This window comes from Dromaius novaehollandiae, chromosome 33 (assembly GCF_036370855.1).
Source record: "Dromaius novaehollandiae isolate bDroNov1 chromosome 33, bDroNov1.hap1, whole genome shotgun sequence".
NCBI classification, from domain to species: Eukaryota; Metazoa; Chordata; class Aves; order Casuariiformes; family Dromaiidae; genus Dromaius; species Dromaius novaehollandiae.
Genome location: NC_088127.1, coordinates 288,841 through 308,397, shown reverse-complemented (window position 1 = coordinate 308,397; position 19,557 = coordinate 288,841). Strand labels below are relative to the sequence as shown.

General features: G+C 50.0%; 1 protein-coding gene across 20 annotated transcripts in view; it reads left to right on the top strand.

Annotated features, from left to right (window-relative positions):
• Window positions 1-19,557, top strand: part of BRD4 (bromodomain containing 4) — a 71,072-nt gene that overhangs the window by 38,206 nt on the left and 13,309 nt on the right. For 19 of the 20 annotated variants that reach the window (XR_010385425.1, XR_010385424.1, XM_064499234.1 and 16 more), the window contains 8 exons: window positions 396-533; window positions 3,368-3,503; window positions 8,628-8,911; window positions 9,453-9,812; window positions 12,257-12,385; window positions 17,218-17,427; window positions 17,977-18,176; window positions 18,771-19,072. Coding sequence is in view for 18 of the 20 variants with exons in the window: in XM_064499234.1 (XP_064355304.1) it covers window positions 396-533; window positions 3,368-3,503; window positions 8,628-8,911; window positions 9,453-9,812; window positions 12,257-12,385; window positions 17,218-17,427; window positions 17,977-18,176; window positions 18,771-19,072 (1,759 nt within the window). In the remaining 2 variants the exon portion in view is untranslated. The remainder of the gene's footprint in view (window positions 1-395; window positions 534-3,367; window positions 3,504-8,627; window positions 8,912-9,452; window positions 9,813-12,256; window positions 12,386-17,217; window positions 17,428-17,976; window positions 18,177-18,770; window positions 19,073-19,557) is intronic. The other variant, XM_064499227.1, reaches the window with a different exon arrangement.

Here is a 19,557-nt window from a genome sequence, read left to right as displayed (position 1 = left end):
ATTTTCGTGCCTTCGTTTGCCGCGAGAGAATTCCTCAGCGGAGTGAAGCTCCGGTGCTGCGCGCTAGCCAAACCTCTGCGGAGCAAGTGCCCTGCTCCTCGCTTCCTTCTGGAGGTGGTGAAAAAGGCGGAAAAGTGTTTTTCGTAGAGTTTGCCTTGAGTTTAATTATAAATTGCGGCTGAGAGGCTGACGGTGACTGTGGTGGAGGAGAGATAGGGCCTATCGCAGCCGTGTGTCCGCTAGGTTTGGAGAACGCATCCAGGTAAGTCCAGCGACGAGAAGGAGGAAGCCCGGTCTTTAAACTCTGCGCCTCCCTGTAAATACGTGTGGTGTGAGCTTTCTCCACTGGTTTTTCTCGGTTCCACACTCATCTTTACTTCTCTGTCCTTTTGCAGGATTATTATAAGATTATTAAAACTCCTATGGATATGGGAACAATAAAGAAGCGCTTGGAGAATAACTACTACTGGAATGCTCAAGAATGTATCCAGGACTTTAACACAATGTTTACAAATTGTTACATCTACAATAAGGTAGGATAAGTTATTTAATCTGAACTTTCCAAGGGAAGCTCCCGTCCTCATTGTGCCGGTTCGGAAATGCACGCATTTTTTATTTTAACAGTCCTTGGAAGGAACAGCGGCGAGATTAGGCTCGTTAGAAAAACAAACAGTATTAAACTGAGGGCAGTTCAGGCATGTCTGTCTTCTGCAGAGAAGTCGGACACGGGCAAAGCTGGCTTTGCAGCATTCCCTCGCAGGAGAATTGTTAGTGGATATCATCAGTACGGAGGTGGTTTCTTCTTTTTTAAAGAATTTTAAAAATTCTAAAAAAGAGGGTCACAGAACCCTTTAAAAAGTGTTTTCTTTTTTCTTAAAATTTGAAAAGCGTAGCTTTACTTAGGTTATGACTCGCCCAGAGCTGTGAACGTTGTCAAATACTTGGAAAGAACAGTCTTGTAGGTCTGTCCTTCATTTTTCTTTATATAGCTTTATTAAGAAGCAGCTAAAGGCTGGGCTGTTTGAAAATGAAGTCTGACTGTAGGGGAAAAAGGTGATACGTACAGCTGTGCGTTGAGTTTCATCGTGGCTCTTTCTGGTCTCGTATTACACTATACGAGATTCCCTCCTGGACAGTGAGAAATGTCCTGGAAACCATTTTATACGGCTGTGCAACGCTGGGGGGAATGCAGGAGAAAAAATACGGAGTGACAGGGAGCAGGGCATTTGCTACGAATGACATTGTGGGGGAAGTAGCCTGTACGGTAGGCCAAAACAAGGTGATAACGTGGAGTTTTGGTGTTCTGAGATGATGGGAAGCCATCGGACTATCGGAGACGTCAGATGTCAGCTATTCTGAGTGCAAGATGTCCAAGAGGCACCTTGTTATCTTGTTAGGTAGCAACAGGTAAGAACCAAGGGTTTGCTGTTATCTTCAAAACGGAAGGTGGGAAGATGTGGTCAGGCCATCAGCCTTTCCTGCACTGGTTTCCTTCCCTGTCCACCTGCATCCTTTCCACAGCATGCCCGAGTGATTCTGCTTCCTTTTCGTTTCTGCTGCCCTCTGTTTCTCCCAGGTCTCTTCTCCGTATTCCTCCATCTCTGCCTGTTGCTTTACCCTCACGTTCTTTGACCTACTCGTTCCCTCTCGCAGCAACATCACACAAGACCTTTTCCAGGTTGTTCCAAACAAATGGCATCTGCTAACGGCAGCTGCTGCCTCCGTTCTTGACTCTCCAGAATCATTTCTTCCTTCTGCAGTTCTCTGAACTGTTCTTTGATGTCCCTCATGACCACTCCTGGCCACTTCTCAAGGTTTGCACACCATCCGCACCGTTTCTAACTCTGTAACAGCTTCTGATCTGGACAGGCACTACTCATTGCTGGAGATCCTGCCTTTCTTTGGGCTTTATGTTCTCGACTTCTTTGGTTTGGTCCCTCAAAACCATGCCTTTAGCCTTCTCTGGTTTGAGTCAGCGTTATGCAACTTGAATGAGGGCAGGCTGTTAAAGGCTTCAAATTAGTAACATACATCCTTCCTTATTCGTCGCTGCCGTGTTTTCCCTCCTTTCCCACCACACCGCCTTCGCCCTGCTAGATTTCTCCCTGATCTCACGTGTCTTCCTAGTTCTTCATTGACCTCCCTCTGGCCAGAAAGCAGAAAAACACATAAGCTAAAAAAGAAAAAGGCTTCATGGACCGCGTGGGGACCACAAACCACATGTCGGTCAGGTCCGTGCGCGCTGTCCTATCAACAAGCGTGGCTGCTTGACCACGAGCCAGCTTTTCTCATCTTCAGTGTGTATTTACACTGATGGATGTTCATTTATCGTAGTAACGTCAATCCGAACACTTGTGCTATTGCTTTTGCCCTTCCCTTTCTCCTTCTTTTCCTACTCTCAGTGAAACAAAACCAAAAAAGCCCTTTGAACCAGGTCCCAAGCCTTGTTGGTGTCTTTTGGAGTCACCTTGCATGCTGGATCCCCAGTCAGTTCTTCCTAAACCTTGTGCCCTCCTTTAGGTCTTCCTTGACCTTTGCAAACGTAGGCTTTTACTCCTGATCTTTAGCGCTCTCTTAGTTTAGTCCTGTCCTCCCGATTTAGTTGCCGGTAAAGGTGTTGACCTCTCCCTGCCCAACAGTCAGCTTCTTCCTTAAAACCCTCCTCTTGCCTAATGCATGGGAAAAAATGCCTTGCGAGCCCGTGCAACTGTCATCTTCCTCCTCCTCCTCCTCAGGTGCTTTACTAAAAGACCTCTTCCCTTACACCTGCGAAAGCAGGCAACAGCATGGCAGGCATGACAAGCTGGCCGTAGTCCTGGCCTTTATTTTTTCCCTCCTTTCCTCTGTTTTTCCTCCTCCCTCCATTCAGAAATCATCCCATGCTGCCCGTAAATAACACCTCGTGTCACTTTGACGTATCCGTTCGCTTATGTGTCGTGTTGCCACGTCCCTGCCCATCATCTGCCTGTGCCTTTTAGCATGAAAAGCCTTTAGGGAAAGGATTCTTCGTCTGCTCAGCGCTTGGGACAGTGTACTACACTTCTTTCTGTTGTGTCATAAGGGAAACAGCTGTGCTAAGAAGGATAAAAATACTCTAAAGCGAAGTTACAGGAACGGCTCAGCTGGGCAACGAGAAGGATTACAGATTGCAGCCTCAGTTACACGTCTTTCCCTAGCCTCGCAAAATCTGCACCGAAATGTTTCTCTCTTTCATGTTTAATTTGCAGTTACGATTAAACTCGATGTTAAATGGAGAAAAGCCCAAGCAAACTCTTCAAAGCAATTTTGATTTTTTTTTTAGATTATAGCAGTCCGCTCTCTGGAAATGTGTGCCTTGCCTAATTTATTGTATCTGTTATTAATCCAGCCAGGGGATGACATAGTCTTAATGGCAGAAGCTCTAGAAAAGCTTTTCCTGCAGAAAATCTCCGAAATGACCCAGGAAGAAACTGAGATTGTTATAGCCCAGACAAAAGGAAGAGGACGCGCGAGGAAGGAACCAGGTAGGCTGCTTGGTCTCCTGTTGCGTTCAGTTCTTATTTGGAAAATACGGACAGCCGAGCTATGCTCCGTCTCTGGACTGCAAGTCCCAGCATCCAGACCTGGCTTCATCCGTTAATTTGGGGCGTTTAACCGAGGTTTTTAAACTAAACCAGCGTCCCATGGGCTCGCGGTATTCATTGGTGTTCTCAGATGGCCTCACTCTGTTGAGCAGGGGCAGCTTAGGAGCCTCGCAATGGGTCTAAAGTTGGGTGGGATGGAGTGTGGCTACTTAATGCTGTTGCACAGCTGTGTGAGGGAAAAGGAAGGGATATGTGATATATTTTAAACTCCCTCGTCCATGGCTTCCGGGCATTTTCCCTTTTTTCGAAGGGAGGAGGAGTGTTGGGGATAGACTTTGTGGTGAACAGAGCCCTGCTGAGGCTTTGGATCGTTGTTCATGCCAGTGAAACGTCGTTGTTCCCCGCTTTTTCACCACGGTAAAAAGCTGAGAACGATAGTAAACGTATTTCAATTCTGCCATCAGGAAGCTAGGCGAGGTTAGGAAATACCACTCGAGGTACACCGAGGGTAGATGATAGCGGTTAAAATACGCAAGCAGCATGAACCGTGTTGTATCCGCTCTCCTGACTTTTACAGTGCTTTCATGTACTTGCGGGTGCGCTCAGTATTGCAAAATAGCTGTGTTGGTGTCCCGATTTGGCGAAACTGCAATGTGGTGACTAGCTTTTTTGACGCTGTGTTCCTCGATTAGTCAAATACGGGATCGAAAGGGGGCTGTTTTGCTCATCTAATCCAATCCTCTGTCCGCTACGTAATGTAAAAGAGTAGTTCAAACACTGGTGCATTTAGTACAGTCTGTCTCATGGAAGGACATTAATACAGAGTAAAAAAAAAATCTGTGCTGCCACTTTTGAGGAGGAATTTGCTAACTAGTTGCCACGTGAAGTATTTTCATAATATGTCTCTGGTCTAAACTCTAAACCGCTGTCTCTTCTTTAAATAACTTTGTTATATTGAAGAGTCCCATGTTTTCAAATCTGTGTTCTCCGTAATAATCCGATTCTTTCGCTATAAGGACTGTTTCCAATCTTTTAGTCCTCCTTTACAGCTCTTCTATGAACCCTCTCCAGTTTTTCACATAAATAACTGTGGACACCCTAACTGGACATAGATGTGACTGCTACTAGAATACTGTGCCAAATGCAGAGGTAAAATAGCCTTCTGATTCCCCCTGTTTATACTTCAAGGATTTCATCAGCTCATTTTTTGGCCATGCCATTACACTAAGAGCTCAGCTTCAGTCGGTTCTCCACCATGATCCATAGTCTCTTTTCAGACTCCGCGGGAGAGAGACTTCCATCCTGCAGGTCCTCACGGACCTTGTGGCCTAGAAGTTTGCGTTGGGCCATGGGGCAACGCAAATTGGCGCGTCCCCCGCGTACCAAACGCTGCAGATGGCCTCTTTAACGCTTCGCCAGGCCCCGGACTTTGGTGGCGGAGTTGCCACCTCCGTCAGCGGTGACTCTGTTTTATTTCCGATCATTCATAAAAGGGCCGAACCCATAACTGAGTCCAGCGGCACCTCATCCGCAGCATGCCCACTTTCTTTTTGAGACCCAGTTCTTAATTTAAACATGCGTCATGTTGATCTTGCATCATGCTCATTTCTTAACCCAAATGCCGTGCCGAGGCCAATGCTTTATGAAAAGTGCTGCGCGCAGGGCTGCGAACGCCGCGTTTGCGTCCTGCCACTTTGCTCAGCCTCGGTGGCAGACCCGTTGCGTTACGGTCAAAACGGGCGATTCTCCGAGGTTTCAAGGTATACCGAAAATCAACGGTAGCAGTCCAGGGAGCTTAACCAACTTCTTTTAAGGGTGTGGGTGTAAGTTGTCCGGACCTGTGGAGTAAAAGGGGAAAAACAAGTCTAACCTCAGTAGCTGCTGTTGAACATCCACCTCGGTTGCCGTTGGAATAGAAAGCATTTCTCTGTTGGCATCATCCAGACACGAGCACAAATCCAGAACAGAAGCACTTACTGCATTTGTTGAGCCTTTTCTGCTTAATTACTGACAGTTGTAGCCTTTCTCTACAGGAGGGAATTAAAACTATTGTTAGAACATCTTTCCGTCCAATATGTTGACCAAAAAGCCGCCCGTTCTCACATCTTGAACTGGTTTGCCTTGGCTTTATGTTCTGTTTTCTTCCCCTTTGCAGTTTTTCTCCGTTTCCTGAGCTGCTAACGTGCAGTAGCTGCCAGCAACTTCCCGACGTCTGTTTGAACATCTAAGCCGCTGGGCCCCGACTCGGGATCGGGCCGCTGGGTGCTTCGATACCGCTATTATATGATATCTTTACAAATGCTTTCACTTCCCCGTCTCAGCTACGTGGGGCTTCTTAACCAGCGTTTGCTTCTTTCCCAATTACAGGGTTGTGGTTTGGTTCGTAGGAGTGTTTTACCACGCTCTTGGACCGGTTCTAGTTCTCGTTTTGGTTGAGATTGTGTGTGTTGAGTCCCGAAGGCCGCAGCTTCGTGACAGCCAGCCCTTGAAGTGCCAGCAGACCCAATTTTTATTTTTTTGCATGTGACAGGTGTGACCAAATCATGATTACTTGTATCTGAGGTTTTTTTTTTAGTTGTTATTTTTTAGGCAATGTCCCTGATTTCTGTGTTATTGCCTTGTCGCTTTTTGAATTGCTGTGTGCTGGGAGAAGCTCTCCTGGCTTAGGAAATGGTTGGCCACCACCTTCCTTAGCACCTCTTAGATCCAATAAGATGAAATCGCCCATAGTGAAGCTGTTCTTCCTCCAAGCTTTAGAGAGGCGCTTAAGAAACGGGTTGTCCTCTCCTCCGCTGGGACTGGGGTGGATTCATCCGACCAAGCAAGGGGTAGGTCCCCATCCGAGCCCGTCACCCTTCAGCTCCCTTCACTGACCGGTTCTCCGTCGAGTCTAAGGGGGGTCATCTGGAAACCCTACCATCGAACGCACCGTGGGGTCTGGGGAATCCCATGCCTGGTGTTCCCCATGTTAGCTCCCCTTACGACTCACTGCACTGAACATCCGGTCAAAAACCCGCAAGATCGTCTTCCTAATCACCCATCTTGGGATAAACTGTTGAAAGCAGGGTTGTCGCTCAGGTTGAGAGGGACCACGATGAAGCTCATTGCTTGAATCGGGCGTGAGGAGATGCTCCTGCTGAGCACGCTCTGCGGTCCACATGCCGTTAGGGTAACATTCACAAGCACATTCACTGCGTAGCCTTGTTTTACCGTTCCTGATGTCACGCGCGCAGCGTTGGTTTGGTGGGGAATGATCCCGCTGGAGGACGCGCGCTCTACGAACTTGCTTTAAGGAGTCTCTGCCAGTTTGGGGAGTTCTGCTACGGCTTGGGGGAGTAGCGGGCATAAAAATAGCTGCAAAACCTTGTCTACTGAGGTTATTTCAAAAGGCCACAGGTTTCTAGTAGAAGTGATGAAGGGTGTAGCTTTACCTGCGCTTACATTCAGTCACCCAGTGATCTCTGAATAGCAAATACATTGGAAGATGCACTCTCACTTTCCCAAGTAGGTGATGCAACACGGAGCCTTCCAGCTCTCGGTCACTGCCAGATCCAGACGGATCTTGCGCTCTTCTGAAATGTTCTGGAGATGGTGGCGCACAGTCGAGACTTTGCAAGGAGACCAGCGTGAAAACGCCCGAGTTTATTCCCTTAATAGGTTGCTGAAGGGAGTTTGCATCCCAGTTTCCCGTTTTTAAAGAAAGTCGCTGGGTCGGCTGGTAGTCGAGCAGCTGAACTCCTAGCACGTAACGTTTTTGTAGGTGAACTGCAGCCATCGCAGCTCCTGGTGGCTGCCCATGAGCAAAACTGGCTGCATTTCTTTTCCGAATAAATGGGCTTTTTTGTGGGTGGCATACTCTTTGGAAGATACGTTGGGTAGCTTGCAAGGCAGGACACACGGTGACCGGTTCCTGACCTGATTGCTCTCGGGATAGTCTTCTTGTTGAAAGAAATAGCAGCCAAAATATAGGTGTTTCCATCTCTTCAGCCTATAAGCTTAGGACAAAGTGAGAGGTGGGCTTTCTCTTTGCTCGTGATCCGCGTTGCATTTAGTGACCGAGTGACGGGAGAGTTCCCAAAGCGCCAGGGATGCCCAGGTGGTCCCGTGCGTTCTCTTCTTACCAGAACAGGCCGAGCATAATTCAAAAGGACCCTTGGAAATCTATTTGCCCTCTAACCGAAGGGGCTCCTGTAACGCCTGCTGTGCTCAAACCTCCTCCGGAATTGGGGGCTTTTAGGATGATCTCGCTTTGCTGGTACGGAGGGAGGCAGTGCATCTCGGTGCTGTCAAAGCACGGCACAATTCCTGTTTGCAGGGTGTTTCCCAAGGTTTTTCCCTGGAAAGCTGGGAAAATGCAGAGCTTTGCACCTCAAAGCAGCAGCTCCAGCAGGGAGGGTTTGTTTTCCCCCTCAAATCACTGAAAGATCCAAGGACAGAACTGAAGCTTCCTAGTTTCCGGTCGAGCACGCGACCCACTGGTCTATGATGGCCCCGTGGTTGAAACTGCCTAATGACGAACTTGCCCTCTAGCTGACGGGAGAAGTTTCGTAGCAGTTGCGATGACCTCGGTGAGCAGCAAATAAGAAACTCTTGGTCTTGACAGCAGATTGTCTCTGAAGGAAGGAGCTACCCAGGTTTGCTCTGCGATTACGGCAGTCAAGAAGCAGCGCCAGAAAGGGTAGATGGGGAAAGATGCGTTCAACTCTTTGCCCTGACTCGGAAATCCTTTTGAGGGACAGGGGAAAGAGCGTAGTATGTCTTTGGCCTGCTCCTTGGTCTTTTTCTGAAGCGGTTTTGGTGCAGTTAGGTCCTGGGCATCTTCATCATTCTACCTAGCAAGCTAGAAAAAATATTAAGGAAAACGTGGCTAGCAGGTATCCCCGACCGGCTGCTCGAGTGCAGGAATGACAAAGTATTAATTAAGGAGCCATATTAATTAAGGAGCCATTTTATTTCAATGGCCAGCGCAGTGTTGCTGCTCAACGTTAATTGTTTTCCCGTTAAAACCGAGACGTGTTGATGAGAGAAAAGCAACGCTCGCTTTTTTTCTTTTTTATCTTGCAGTTACATCCAAACCAGGCTCGTCGACGGTACAGAACGCGACCCAAGCGTCGTCCCCGGCCCAGACGCCGGCCCCGCCGCAAAACCTCCAGTCTGCACAGACGACTCATTCCTTCCCTTCTGTCACCCCCGACCTCATCGTCCAGACGCCAGTAATGACGATGGTGCCTCCTCAGCCACCCGCGCCTCCGCCGCCCGCGCCCCAAGCCCCCGCTCCGCCGGCCCCGGCCCCCCAGCCCATGCAGCCTCACCCTCCCGTTATCCCCACTCCCGCCCAGCCCGTGAAGGTGAGTGATTCGGCGTTAAACATCTAACCGTGTCTCGTGTTGGCGGGGCCGGCATCAGGCGGTCACCCTTTGGCGCTGGAGTCGTCCTTTGAAGGCGACAGCCGCAATGTAGTCGAAGGATTGACATTCTGAAAACGCTTCCTTCTCCCTGTTGGGTAGAAAAGCGGAGCCCATGGTGGCCCTCTCAGACACAGGTTGCCCTCCATAGGCAACGAAAGTTTAGGTGTGATGAATTCCACCCAAGGTTGCGTGGAAAAACCCTGTTGATCCTCTTTAGACTTGGCTTATTTGAGCCTTACGTGACTCAGGAAAAAAATCTTGACTTACTGAAGTGACTCACGCGCTTCACCTTTCTCCGTACAATGGAGATAATCTGTATATTTTTCTAGAGTATTTATGGAAATTCTTTCAACTCCCACCCCTCAGCGCTACCTCTGTGCTGAGACTTTTGAGGCACCGGCAGTGGTGAATCCTTGTCGTGCTACGAGAAGCACAAGTAGCTCGAAGTCTTGGTAACGTTGATTTCTTTGCTTGATTGCAGACAAAAAAAGGAGTGAAGAGGAAAGCAGACACCACCACACCGACGACGATAGACCCGATTCACGAATCGTCATCCCTGCCCACCGAACCCAAGTCCACCAAGCTGGGTCCGCGGAGGGAAAGCAGCCGCCCGGTGAAGCCTCCAAAGAAGGACGTTCCAGACTCGCAGCAGCACGTGGTAGAGAAGAGCAGCAAAGTGTCGGAGCAGTTAAAATACTGCAGCGGGATCATCAAAGAGATGTTCGCCAAGAAGCACGCTGCCTACGCCTGGCCCTTCTACAAACCTGTGGACGTGGAAGCCCTGGGACTGCATGATTATTGCGATATCATTAAGCATCCCATGGATCTGAGCACAATCAAAGTAAGCTCAGGTTTACACGGGGAGTGGGGAGGTGATTGGGGTCCGAGGGAGAAGCGGATTATGCGGAAAAGCGAACTTTTCCCGGGTACGCACCCCGAGCATTTTCAGACGTCTGCCAGCCTATTTCTTTCTGCCTTAGGTTTCTCCTGCATTGGGTCTCTCTTGCTCGCCCGGGTTGCTGTTATCGTGACGCTTGGGAAAAAACAAACAACCCATCATTTCTCCAGAAGGGCTCTTAGGAAACATTAGCACGCTTTTTATAGAAATTTTCCATTACTGTATAAATCTCTACTCAATGTTCCCAGCCCAGGAGATGGCCTCAGTGAGCGCAGAATTACGCTAATCAGGGGGTTTTATTTAAAACCAAACATTTTCTATTCTTTTAAAATAAAGGCCCGTGTTTCTGAAGCCGTCTGTCTAAATCAGTCTTCTGTTAAGTTGCCTCCAGTGGAGAGTTTGAGCTGCTTATTTTTAAAACGTAACTGAAAAGTAGCCCGTGTTTCTGCTTGAAACATTAATTCATTGCTTAGAAAGCTGTAATTTTAGAGCTGCATCGTGAACGCCTACCAGAGCTGTCAAGGCTTAAGTCTGACTCCGAATTCACCCAGCTTAGGTTTGTGTTTAAAAAACGGAGGAACGGACCGACTCTTCCCGTCCCTCGGCCCGCTTCTTCCCGAGGTTACGCCAGGTCTTTTGTCTGCTGGAAGCAAGGGAGAGTTGCAGCTCTTCCTTCGTTTCGGCGTTCAAGCTGCTCTGCTAAAAGGTGACTCAGTGCCACGTTGACATTTTTCTCTGCCCCTCGGTTTTGTCGAAGAAGTGACAATTTGGAGCGGCGGCTGAAAAGGCTTTCAGGCTGTGCATAGAGGATCTTTGTGGGTCAAACCTTGCATAATTAGGTTCTCTGCTTTGGCTCGCTGATTCACATGTAGCTTACGGCCATATGTGCAAACCCCTCTGCCCTTAGTAATCGCCGTAGCTGTGTGAAATGAATCGGTGAGTCTGCTTCCAGCCGCCGGTGGCCAGATGTTTCTCCTTTGGCAACCGCGCGAGGTTCGGCTGTGCTCTTGGCGAGCTCGGCGGAAAGGCAGAGCGCTGAACGAGGCGGCGAGGCCGGGCCGTCCTCGTCTCCAGCTCCTTCGGGCCAAAACCGAGGTGAATCACCAGCTGGCGCGGACAAGTGTTAGTAAATAGAGGGCTTGACGCTTCTTGGCTTCAGACCTCCGTGCTCGCTTCCTCGGTTGGAGGAGTCAGACGTGGAGATGCGAGTTCGGACTTGGATTTCCGTAGCGCCAAACGCTTTCCCCCGCGCTGGCCGGCCGTGGCTACGCTGCAGATGAGCAGCAGTAGGTGTAGCAGGTTTTGGGCAGCTCCATACGCGTTGCTGCCTCGCAGGTGACCCCCAAAGTGCCGCTGGTGGCGTCACCGTGGCCTCCTCAGTCGCGTCGGGCTGCATGTCTGAGGTCACCCTTGGCAGATACTGCAGGGACAGCTGCTGAACTTTCTTCTCCCTTTTGCTGTTTTTGAATCCAAGCCCTCTTTCCCAGAGACGGGGAGCGAGGTTAATTCTTGACGCGGGAAGCCTCTCGTCGCTGGATGCGGCTTGCCGAGCGGGGGTCACCCGTCAAGGGCGCCTCCACCCAAGCTCGTCCTCCAGGCTCCTTTTATAGCCAGGCCAGCGGAGAGAGCGTGAGAGCAGATTTGTCTCATCCTAGGGCAGATATCTGAGCGGGGGCGAGGGAATCGCGCTCTAGATGCCAGGTTTCGACTGTGAAGGGAAGCTAGATGACTAGATACTCAAAGTGGGCGAGACGAATCGTGTCTCCTGTGCCAACGTAAAAGCGGGAGAGGAAAACCGATGTCTTCTTCCGTTGCCTACCATCCTCAGCGGAGGATCCTCCCGTTGTCACTGCATCTAGCCCCCTCAAACGAGGCCACGTTTCCAAAACGAGTACAGACAGCTGGGACCTTCCTTCTAAGGAAGCGATCCGAGCAAAGGGAACCATCTCGTTTTGCTCGTAAACGGTGTCGGGCGCCTGTGGAGCTTTAGCTCCTCTTGGTTCTGGTGCCGCGGGGCCGAGGTTCAGGAGTGGTGATGTTCGGCGGTGGCATTGCCGGCCTCGAATGCCATTGTTCCAGTATGGACCTGAGCTGGGGCGCAGGTGGTCTCCTGGGTGGCGTGAAGATGGCCTGAAGGGCCTGTAGTCCTCTTTCGAATACACCATCGAGTTATCTTTGAGGATCCTGGTGGTCCGCTCCTTATTTCGTAAACCAGGTGAAGTCCTTCGTTTAACAGAGATGGGTTGCGCCACTGTAGAGGGAGGAACGTGGGCTGTAACTTCACGGGTGCCACGGTGCTGTGTTTGTTCAATCGATCGGGTTATTTTCTTTGCGCTGTTCATAGCAGCGAGTTTTTCTTTTCTCTTTTTTTTCCCCCTCCTTTCTAGTCTAAACTGGAGAACCGGGAATACAGAGATGCTCAGGAATTCGCCGCCGACGTGCGATTGATGTTTTCCAATTGCTATAAATACAACCCCGCCGATCACGAGGTGGTTGCGATGGCACGGAAACTGCAGGTAAGGAAGCGCTTCGTTCCCACCCGCATCTGTTTGCAGTGCATGCCCGCATCTTCCTTTACTAATTATTCCAGAGGAAGGGCTGTGTAGTCTTAAAATACTATTAAAAATGCCAGGCCGGTAGGTAACGGTCAAAAAACCGGTTCTTTCGTATTGCTGTGGAAGCAATAGATGGAGCAGGCTGAATCAGCTCGTTCGTGTTTGCCGCTTCAGACTCTATTTTGTGTAACGCCATCTTTCTCGTCGTCTAATCTTTTTGATAAAGGGAGGGAAAGAAAAGGGAGGCTTTGAAATACCAACTTGCCTCCTGTGAATACCGAGGGAGAAAATACTTGTTTTATTCGCTGCTGCGTGTTGCCATTCCAGTTATCTTTTTTGTCATTCTTGCAGTGAAGTTTTGTGCTCTCCGCTTGTTCTGGCACCGTGGGAAGTATTTGTAATTAATGGTTTTGCTGGTAAATAAGCTACACTTCTTTCCCGTAATACAGAAATTGGGTATTCCAACAGTGACAAAACTCAGCCTCCTGGTTTCTCCTTAGTTCAGAGCTCTTCGCCTCTCATCAGCTGGCGGAAGCACTTCACTCCGAGTGGATCTGTGAGTTTTGGGGGGAATATATTCAAGGATCTTTTAGCAGCACCGGAGAACCACTGTCATTTTGAACCCGACCATTTCGAACAAAGTAAATAACCGTTCGTCGAGACTTGGGGATCCTCCCTGTCCGTGTTTCCAGGTGGTCGTTTCACTTCGATGCTGGCTTCTCCCGTCTTTCTCCCTTTTTGCCTTCGGAAGATCGTGGCTGCTGTTGCCATTTCGGAAAGAGAGAAGCCCGCTTGCCGCATCGGCCCTCGGTGGCACCTTAATAATTTCCAGCTTGTCCAATTTGATCGCGCTGGCAGGAGGAATCGGGAATTAAGTGCCTCAGACCTGCGCGGGAGCGAGCGCCGGGGAGCGGAGATGGGTGCCTGGGACGCGGGACGCACTCGGGACTCGTTCGGCGGGAGCCAGGCCTGGATTTTACGGGACGAGAGGCTCACGAGGGCCGAATCCGTAAGGGCTTTGCTGGTTTATCGCCCGTAGGGAACGGCGCCTCGCTGCGGGGCTTGCTTGGAGGATGGCCTGAGCTTGCCCGGAGCAGCCTGGTAGCGACGTGAGACTTTTTGCTGTTTGCAGTTCTCGTCCGGGCTCAAGAAAAGAGGAACTCAAGCTGAACGGAGCAGAAGGACTATTTGAATGACAAGGCTTTGGGGCTGCGGCTCTGGGGAAGCAGAATAAACCAGCCTGGCTGCTTTTCACCTTCAGAAAGGAGGCGGGGAAAGGATCGGATTTGCATCAGAAAACACTAGTGAGCTGGGGAGAAACTATTAATTCAAGTTTGACAGAAAAAACAAAGGCTAAACTAGACGTTCGTAGCCCTGGGCTGGGTTTGTAACTGGCAGAGCGGTGCATTTCCAGAGGAGGAACGGGAGGAAAACGCTTTCAGATTTTCCGTAAAACAGTTTCTAAAAAACTACTTGGTGTCGCGGTTGCCTGTAATGGGAAGAGGGTTTGCGTGACCAAGGGTGACTTTCAGTGAATTTGCAAAACCAGGGTACTTTCACGCTTCAAAACCGGAGCAATATTTTCTCTCATCTTCATCGCGCAGCAGTGGTCGGAAAGCAAAGCTTCCCGCCATCACGGAGCGGATCGGAAATGGCCAACTTCGTTAGCGCAGCTGTCTGAAAAACTCTGTATAACATCGCTCCCCCCTCTGCTGAAGCGAAGCAACTTGTTTCTGGAGGGCAACAGCAACTCGTGAAAACCCTCCCAGATATTTAAATTTAGGTCGAGACGTGAGGATGGAAATGCGGAGCTGGAAGTCAGTGTGCAAACCGAAGCCGCAAAAAAAGGTCGCAGGAATTTAATGGCGGCGAATGCAGGACGTGGGTCCGGGTTGCGAGAGCGATGCGTACTGAAAGGAGCAATTCCTACGGCGTTTTTCCTCCGGGAGACGTCATGATTTTCAGGGTACTCATGTTTTCTCTTGACGCTTTTACAGAAACACCGCTCAGGTTTGGGTTGGCTTAGCCCGAGGTGAACATAGGCTGCGTAAATACATGTTTCCGCTTGCTCTGAACGTGGAATTAGTAGCTACTACTGTAGCCTAATTTTTTTTGTGCTGGATTCTGCGGTAAGTCGGTGCCTGGAAAAGATGACGCTCGCCCTTTTCCCCAGCTACTACTTCTTATTTTGGCCTAGCTTTCAGCGCAGTCGCAATTTCCCTCGGGTGCGTTAATCCTGCAAACAGCCTTGGGAACATGTCCCCGCGTGGAGCCACCCGGGAAGCTCTCTTCCCGATGTGAAGATGGAAAACGGCCTCTCTGAACGTGGCACGGAAACACTGCAGATGGGGAAAACATCTTTCTTGTCCATTTTAAAGCCAATTTTTATGTTCCGTGTGTTGGAGCCTGCTACTTTAGGCACTTGCCCTTGCTTGGCTTAATATCTCTTTGTGCGGCCGTGCATCAAGAGCCCCGATCCCGAGAAAATGGGCTTAAACACATGGGTTTTTCCCACAATACTGCCTAAAATCAGTGGTGTTTTAGGCAGCATGTTGGAGTTCAGAGTCCCCTTGCTTCTCGGGCACCCAGTTAAAAGAAAAAGGTGTATTCTTCTTGAAGAGGTTGCATCAGTGACACAGGGAGCTAAGGAAAACGCAGAGAAATCAGGATTGTGCCCGCTTCCTTATGACTTTTGGGACCTTGATGCTGCTGGTTTTCCTCTTGGGAACCCATATGAACCTTAAATACATTGAAAGTCACCTCTATTACATATATGTGCAGCACCAGATGATGGGAACAGGACAAGCTAGGATGGCAGATGTTGCGTTGTCCCATTTAACAAACGAAGAGCAGAGGCGTGGAGAGGGCAAAGAATTTGGGCAAAATCGGGCAAAAAGTAAATGTTCTGGCTGGGAACCAACACCTGATCGTCTTTCTTTCCGCTGTTTTCGCTGTCGGTAAGAAAAAGAGACTCTGCTGTCTAAAATCTCCTCTTTATGGATGTCCGGAAAGCGTCTGGATGTCCCGCTCGTTGCCCTCTCGTGGATTTTTGTTAGGTTTTCTCTTTCCCGCTCTCCGTCCCTGGCGAATGCCGGGAAAATCCCTACGGACGCAGCGGGCCTCGCTGAAAAACCCACGCCGAGGCGTCGCTCGTTCCTTGGGCGAATGCTTCTCGCAGTGCATGATGCTGCTTCGCGAGGTGAGACGACTGAGTTACCGTGCTTCAAATCAGCTTAGGTTTAACGCTGCGCTTTGATACCGCGGGTTTTTTCATTTGCTGAGTGCTTTTAAATAAGATATATAAATACCTGTGCGTCAGCTCGCAGTTAATATTTACAGTCTGCAGCTGCACTGAGCTGCGTGTCCAGCCCATGGAAAATCCAAACTGATGCACAAAAATAACGACTATATGAGCGTCGGACCTTCGGGTGGAAGGAGAAAGCCTGGTTTATCGTCTAAGAGCTCGCAGAGAGGCAGCGAATTAGTTTTGCAAAGCTGGACGCAAAAAACTTGCATCGTCTTTGGCAGGTAGGGCTGATTCCCCGCGATCGCTCAATGGCTTTTCTTAATATATACGTTTAGCCGTGCTCCGCCGTCACCCTGTTTCCTTTCTACGCGCAGCCGATCGGAGCGGAGCAGCACGGTTAAGTGTCGAAATCCCGCCGAGGAATCGTGCCGCGCTCAGCCCCGTTTTCAGTGGAGTCTCCGTCCGTAATTTGAGCGGCTGCAGCAGGGGGAAAATCAACCCCGTGTTCCCGTCGCTGCTCCGACCTCTCCTTCCCTCCGCTGCTCTCGCCCGCTCTGGCGGCACTCCTTGCAAAACTGCGGAGGAAGAGGAGAGCGTTCCCGCGGTCCCGATTCTCCACGGAGCCCGCAGGGATGCCGGCAAGCAGCTGGGAGAGGCGGCAGATGCTTTTTCACGCCGTTTTCAGGTCTCGCTGGCCTCTTCGGAAGCAAACGCCCTGAACAAATTGCACTTTTTTCCTCTAAGCGTTTCTCCCAGCATGAGGGGATTCGGATGGGCGAGCTGGTTCCTCGGAGCGGAGCGCCGTGCCTGCTCGGGGACAAAACCATCTTTTTTCCCAGTTGTTTTGCTGGAGCAGTTGCAGGGAGAGCGAGGCTTGGTGCGACATGAGCTCGGGTGTTTCATCCTCGGATAGAAGCGTGGCGGTTTTTCCACTCCTTATCTATCCGGCTCGTCTTAGCTTTAAACTAAATCGACGTTAATACGAGGCTTTGGTAAAAATTGACTCTTGTGTGCGGGATAACTGTGAAATTAGGCCGGTTTTGTGCCCTGACTTGCCTTCAAGGGTAATTGGAAACTGCTTGCACAAGCGTTTGCATGTGACTGAGGTGGTTTTCGTTCTCCCGGTGCCAGTGGGATAAAGGCGAGTGGCGGTTTCCTTTGGAAGATACTGCCTGCGTCGAGGCAGAAAAGGAGAATAAATTGCAGGCTGCGTTCGCGAGACCTGTTTTGAGTGTCTGCAAGTACGCTGCCGAAGCAGATTTAGAAACACTCAGAACGTGCAAACCGTTTGCTTCTTTTTTAGGTTAAAAATGCAGCTTTTAAACCAGCCTAACCTTTGCTGTCTCTAAACTTTCCCCCAAAACCATTTTGGATACAGTCAAAGCTCCAGACGTTCGACATGAAGGAAATTACCTGGTCTTGCATGCGCGTTTTGATCGCTCAGATGGCAACCACAAGTATTTGGGGAACAGCCTGGAGGTGATAATTACGTTTGTAACCTAGCTCCCCTGCCAAACCCTGCGTTATTTTTCCACTGTATTTGCAGGACGTGTTTGAGATGCGCTTTGCTAAAATGCCGGACGAACCAGAAGAACCTGTGATTCCGGCCTCTTCTCCCGTGGTGGTGCCGCCTCCGACCAAGGTGGCTCCCCCTTCGTCCAGCGATAGCAGCAGCGATAGCTCCTCCGACAGCGACAGCTCGTCGGACGACTCCGAGGAAGAGCGAGCTCAGCGGTTAGCAGAACTCCAGGAACAGGTAACGTGTCCGTCTCGATGGATCGGTCTCGCCCTCGATGGCCTCGGGCAATTTGCTTTATTCGGCTCAAAGCCTAGTTGTAAAATAATGAGTGTCAGCTGTAAAGTGCTATAAAACCTTCAGCCGTTAAGGGCTAGCAGAGCGCTAAGGAATCGGCGCTTTCCAGACCCATTTAGGACACCCAAAATGTTCCGTAATCGCAGGAATTCAAGAACGTGGAGCCTAGTTTCCATGTCCCCTGTGGCCTTTCCAGCTCGTGACATTGTTGGCGCTTGTAAGTAAAGCATGGCTAGCGCTGAACAACCTTCTTCTGTGATTAATGGGGAGAAATACAGTGCCAAACTCTTTAAAGAGCTTGGTCCGGACACTTAAATACCCCAAAATCGCAGTATGCTGAAAAGCTGGAAAAACAGACTTAATATTAGCAGATACGAAAGCATAGGTAGTACAAAAAAAAAAGAGAAAAGCATCAGAGAGAAAGGTAATGAATATGGAAGAGGAGCAGGTGCTGGGCAAAAGTATCTTGATCTTTGTATGTCTGCCTCTCAGCTTAAAGCAGTGCATGAACAGCTTGCAGCCCTGTCGCAGCCCCAGCAGAACAAACCAAAGAAAAAGGAGAAAGACAAGAAGGAGAAGAAGAAGGAGAAGCACAAAAAGAAGGAGGAACTGGAAGACAGCAAGAAAAGCAAAGCCAAGGAGCCGCCGCCCAAGAAGGCGAAGAAAAGTAACAGCAACAGCAGTACCTCCAGGTCAGCCCTGTCCCTGTTTCGTCACGCGGTCCTTGTGTTTGCTGTGCCGAGGAGCGCGACGGGTGTTTTGCTTTGATAACTGGCTTCCAGGAGCACAGGATTCTTGAGCCTATGAGTTTGGTAGGGCTCATAGCATGTTGTGCTGCCGCGACCAAGTTGCAGACACGAGCTCAGCCTTGTTCCCCTCCCGTCTCGGCTCAGCCGGACTTTGCGCTGATGCGTTTCTGTGCCGGGAGAGCTTGGCTGCTATTAACGCGTTAGGCAGCTTGCTTGGAGCCTGCCGAGCCTCAAATCTTTGAGTTTTGAAATGCTCAGAGCGTAGTCACGCTGCTAAAGCCGGGGGTATCCCCGAGCTATTTTCCCTCCTCGCGGACAGACTTTACGCGTTCTGGGTTTTGCCTCGCCCGCCCCTGCCTCTAGCAGCTGCCGCTTCTCGCCAGGCGCCCCGTTGGCTCTCTCCATTTTGCGCGGTAGCAGCAGCTTCTAAAACACAGCGGCGTTGTCGTTTGAGATGCGCGAGTTGAGCAGCTGCCTTTTGAAACTCCTCCACCTTTTGGTGGGTCCTGTAATAATCTCTTTATAATTATTCTTAAGTAGTAAGAAGGAGCCTGTGACGGTGAAGAACAGCAAGCCCCCTCCAGCCTACGAGTCTGAGGAGGAGGAGAAGTGTAAGCCCATGTCCTACGAGGAGAAGAGGCAGCTGAGCCTGGACATTAATAAACTCCCCGGTGAGAAACTGGGCCGAGTTGTCCATATCATCCAGTCGAGAGAACCCTCGCTTAAAAACTCCAACCCGGATGAGATTGAGATTGACTTTGAGACGTTAAAACCATCCACGTTACGGGAGCTGGAGAGATACGTAACGTCGTGTTTACGGAAGAAGCGGAAACCTCAAGGTACCGTTCATCCTCCAAGCGGTTTCCCTCGTATTCCGGCACTGCATTCCCAGCGTGTGGAGAGGGATGGGGGCACGTACCAGTATTTTAGGTGTTTTATATCCTCGTTCAGGGCCAGAGAGGATTTCACAGCTCCTCCTTGTCTAGCAAAACGCCTTAACGCCGCGGCGGCGTGCGTGTTAAATGCCGCCACTGGGCTTCGATCCGGTGGCTCGGCAGCAAGAGGGCGAAGACGGTTCCTCTCGCCAGCAAAGTGCTTCCACGCCAACCTAGGATGCCGCCGCGTGAGGGTTTGCGTTTGAGTTTTGCAGGCTCCAGGCTGAGAGACTCGCTACTCGGCCCTTCCTCTCCACCAGCTTTGGGAGTTAGAAGGGATTTTTTGCCACTTTTTGATATATATTCATGGCCAAAGAACCGATAAGCACTTTTTTTTACCTTAATGCTTGCTGCAGGGGATAAATCTAAATGAGAAACAAACCTGGCCA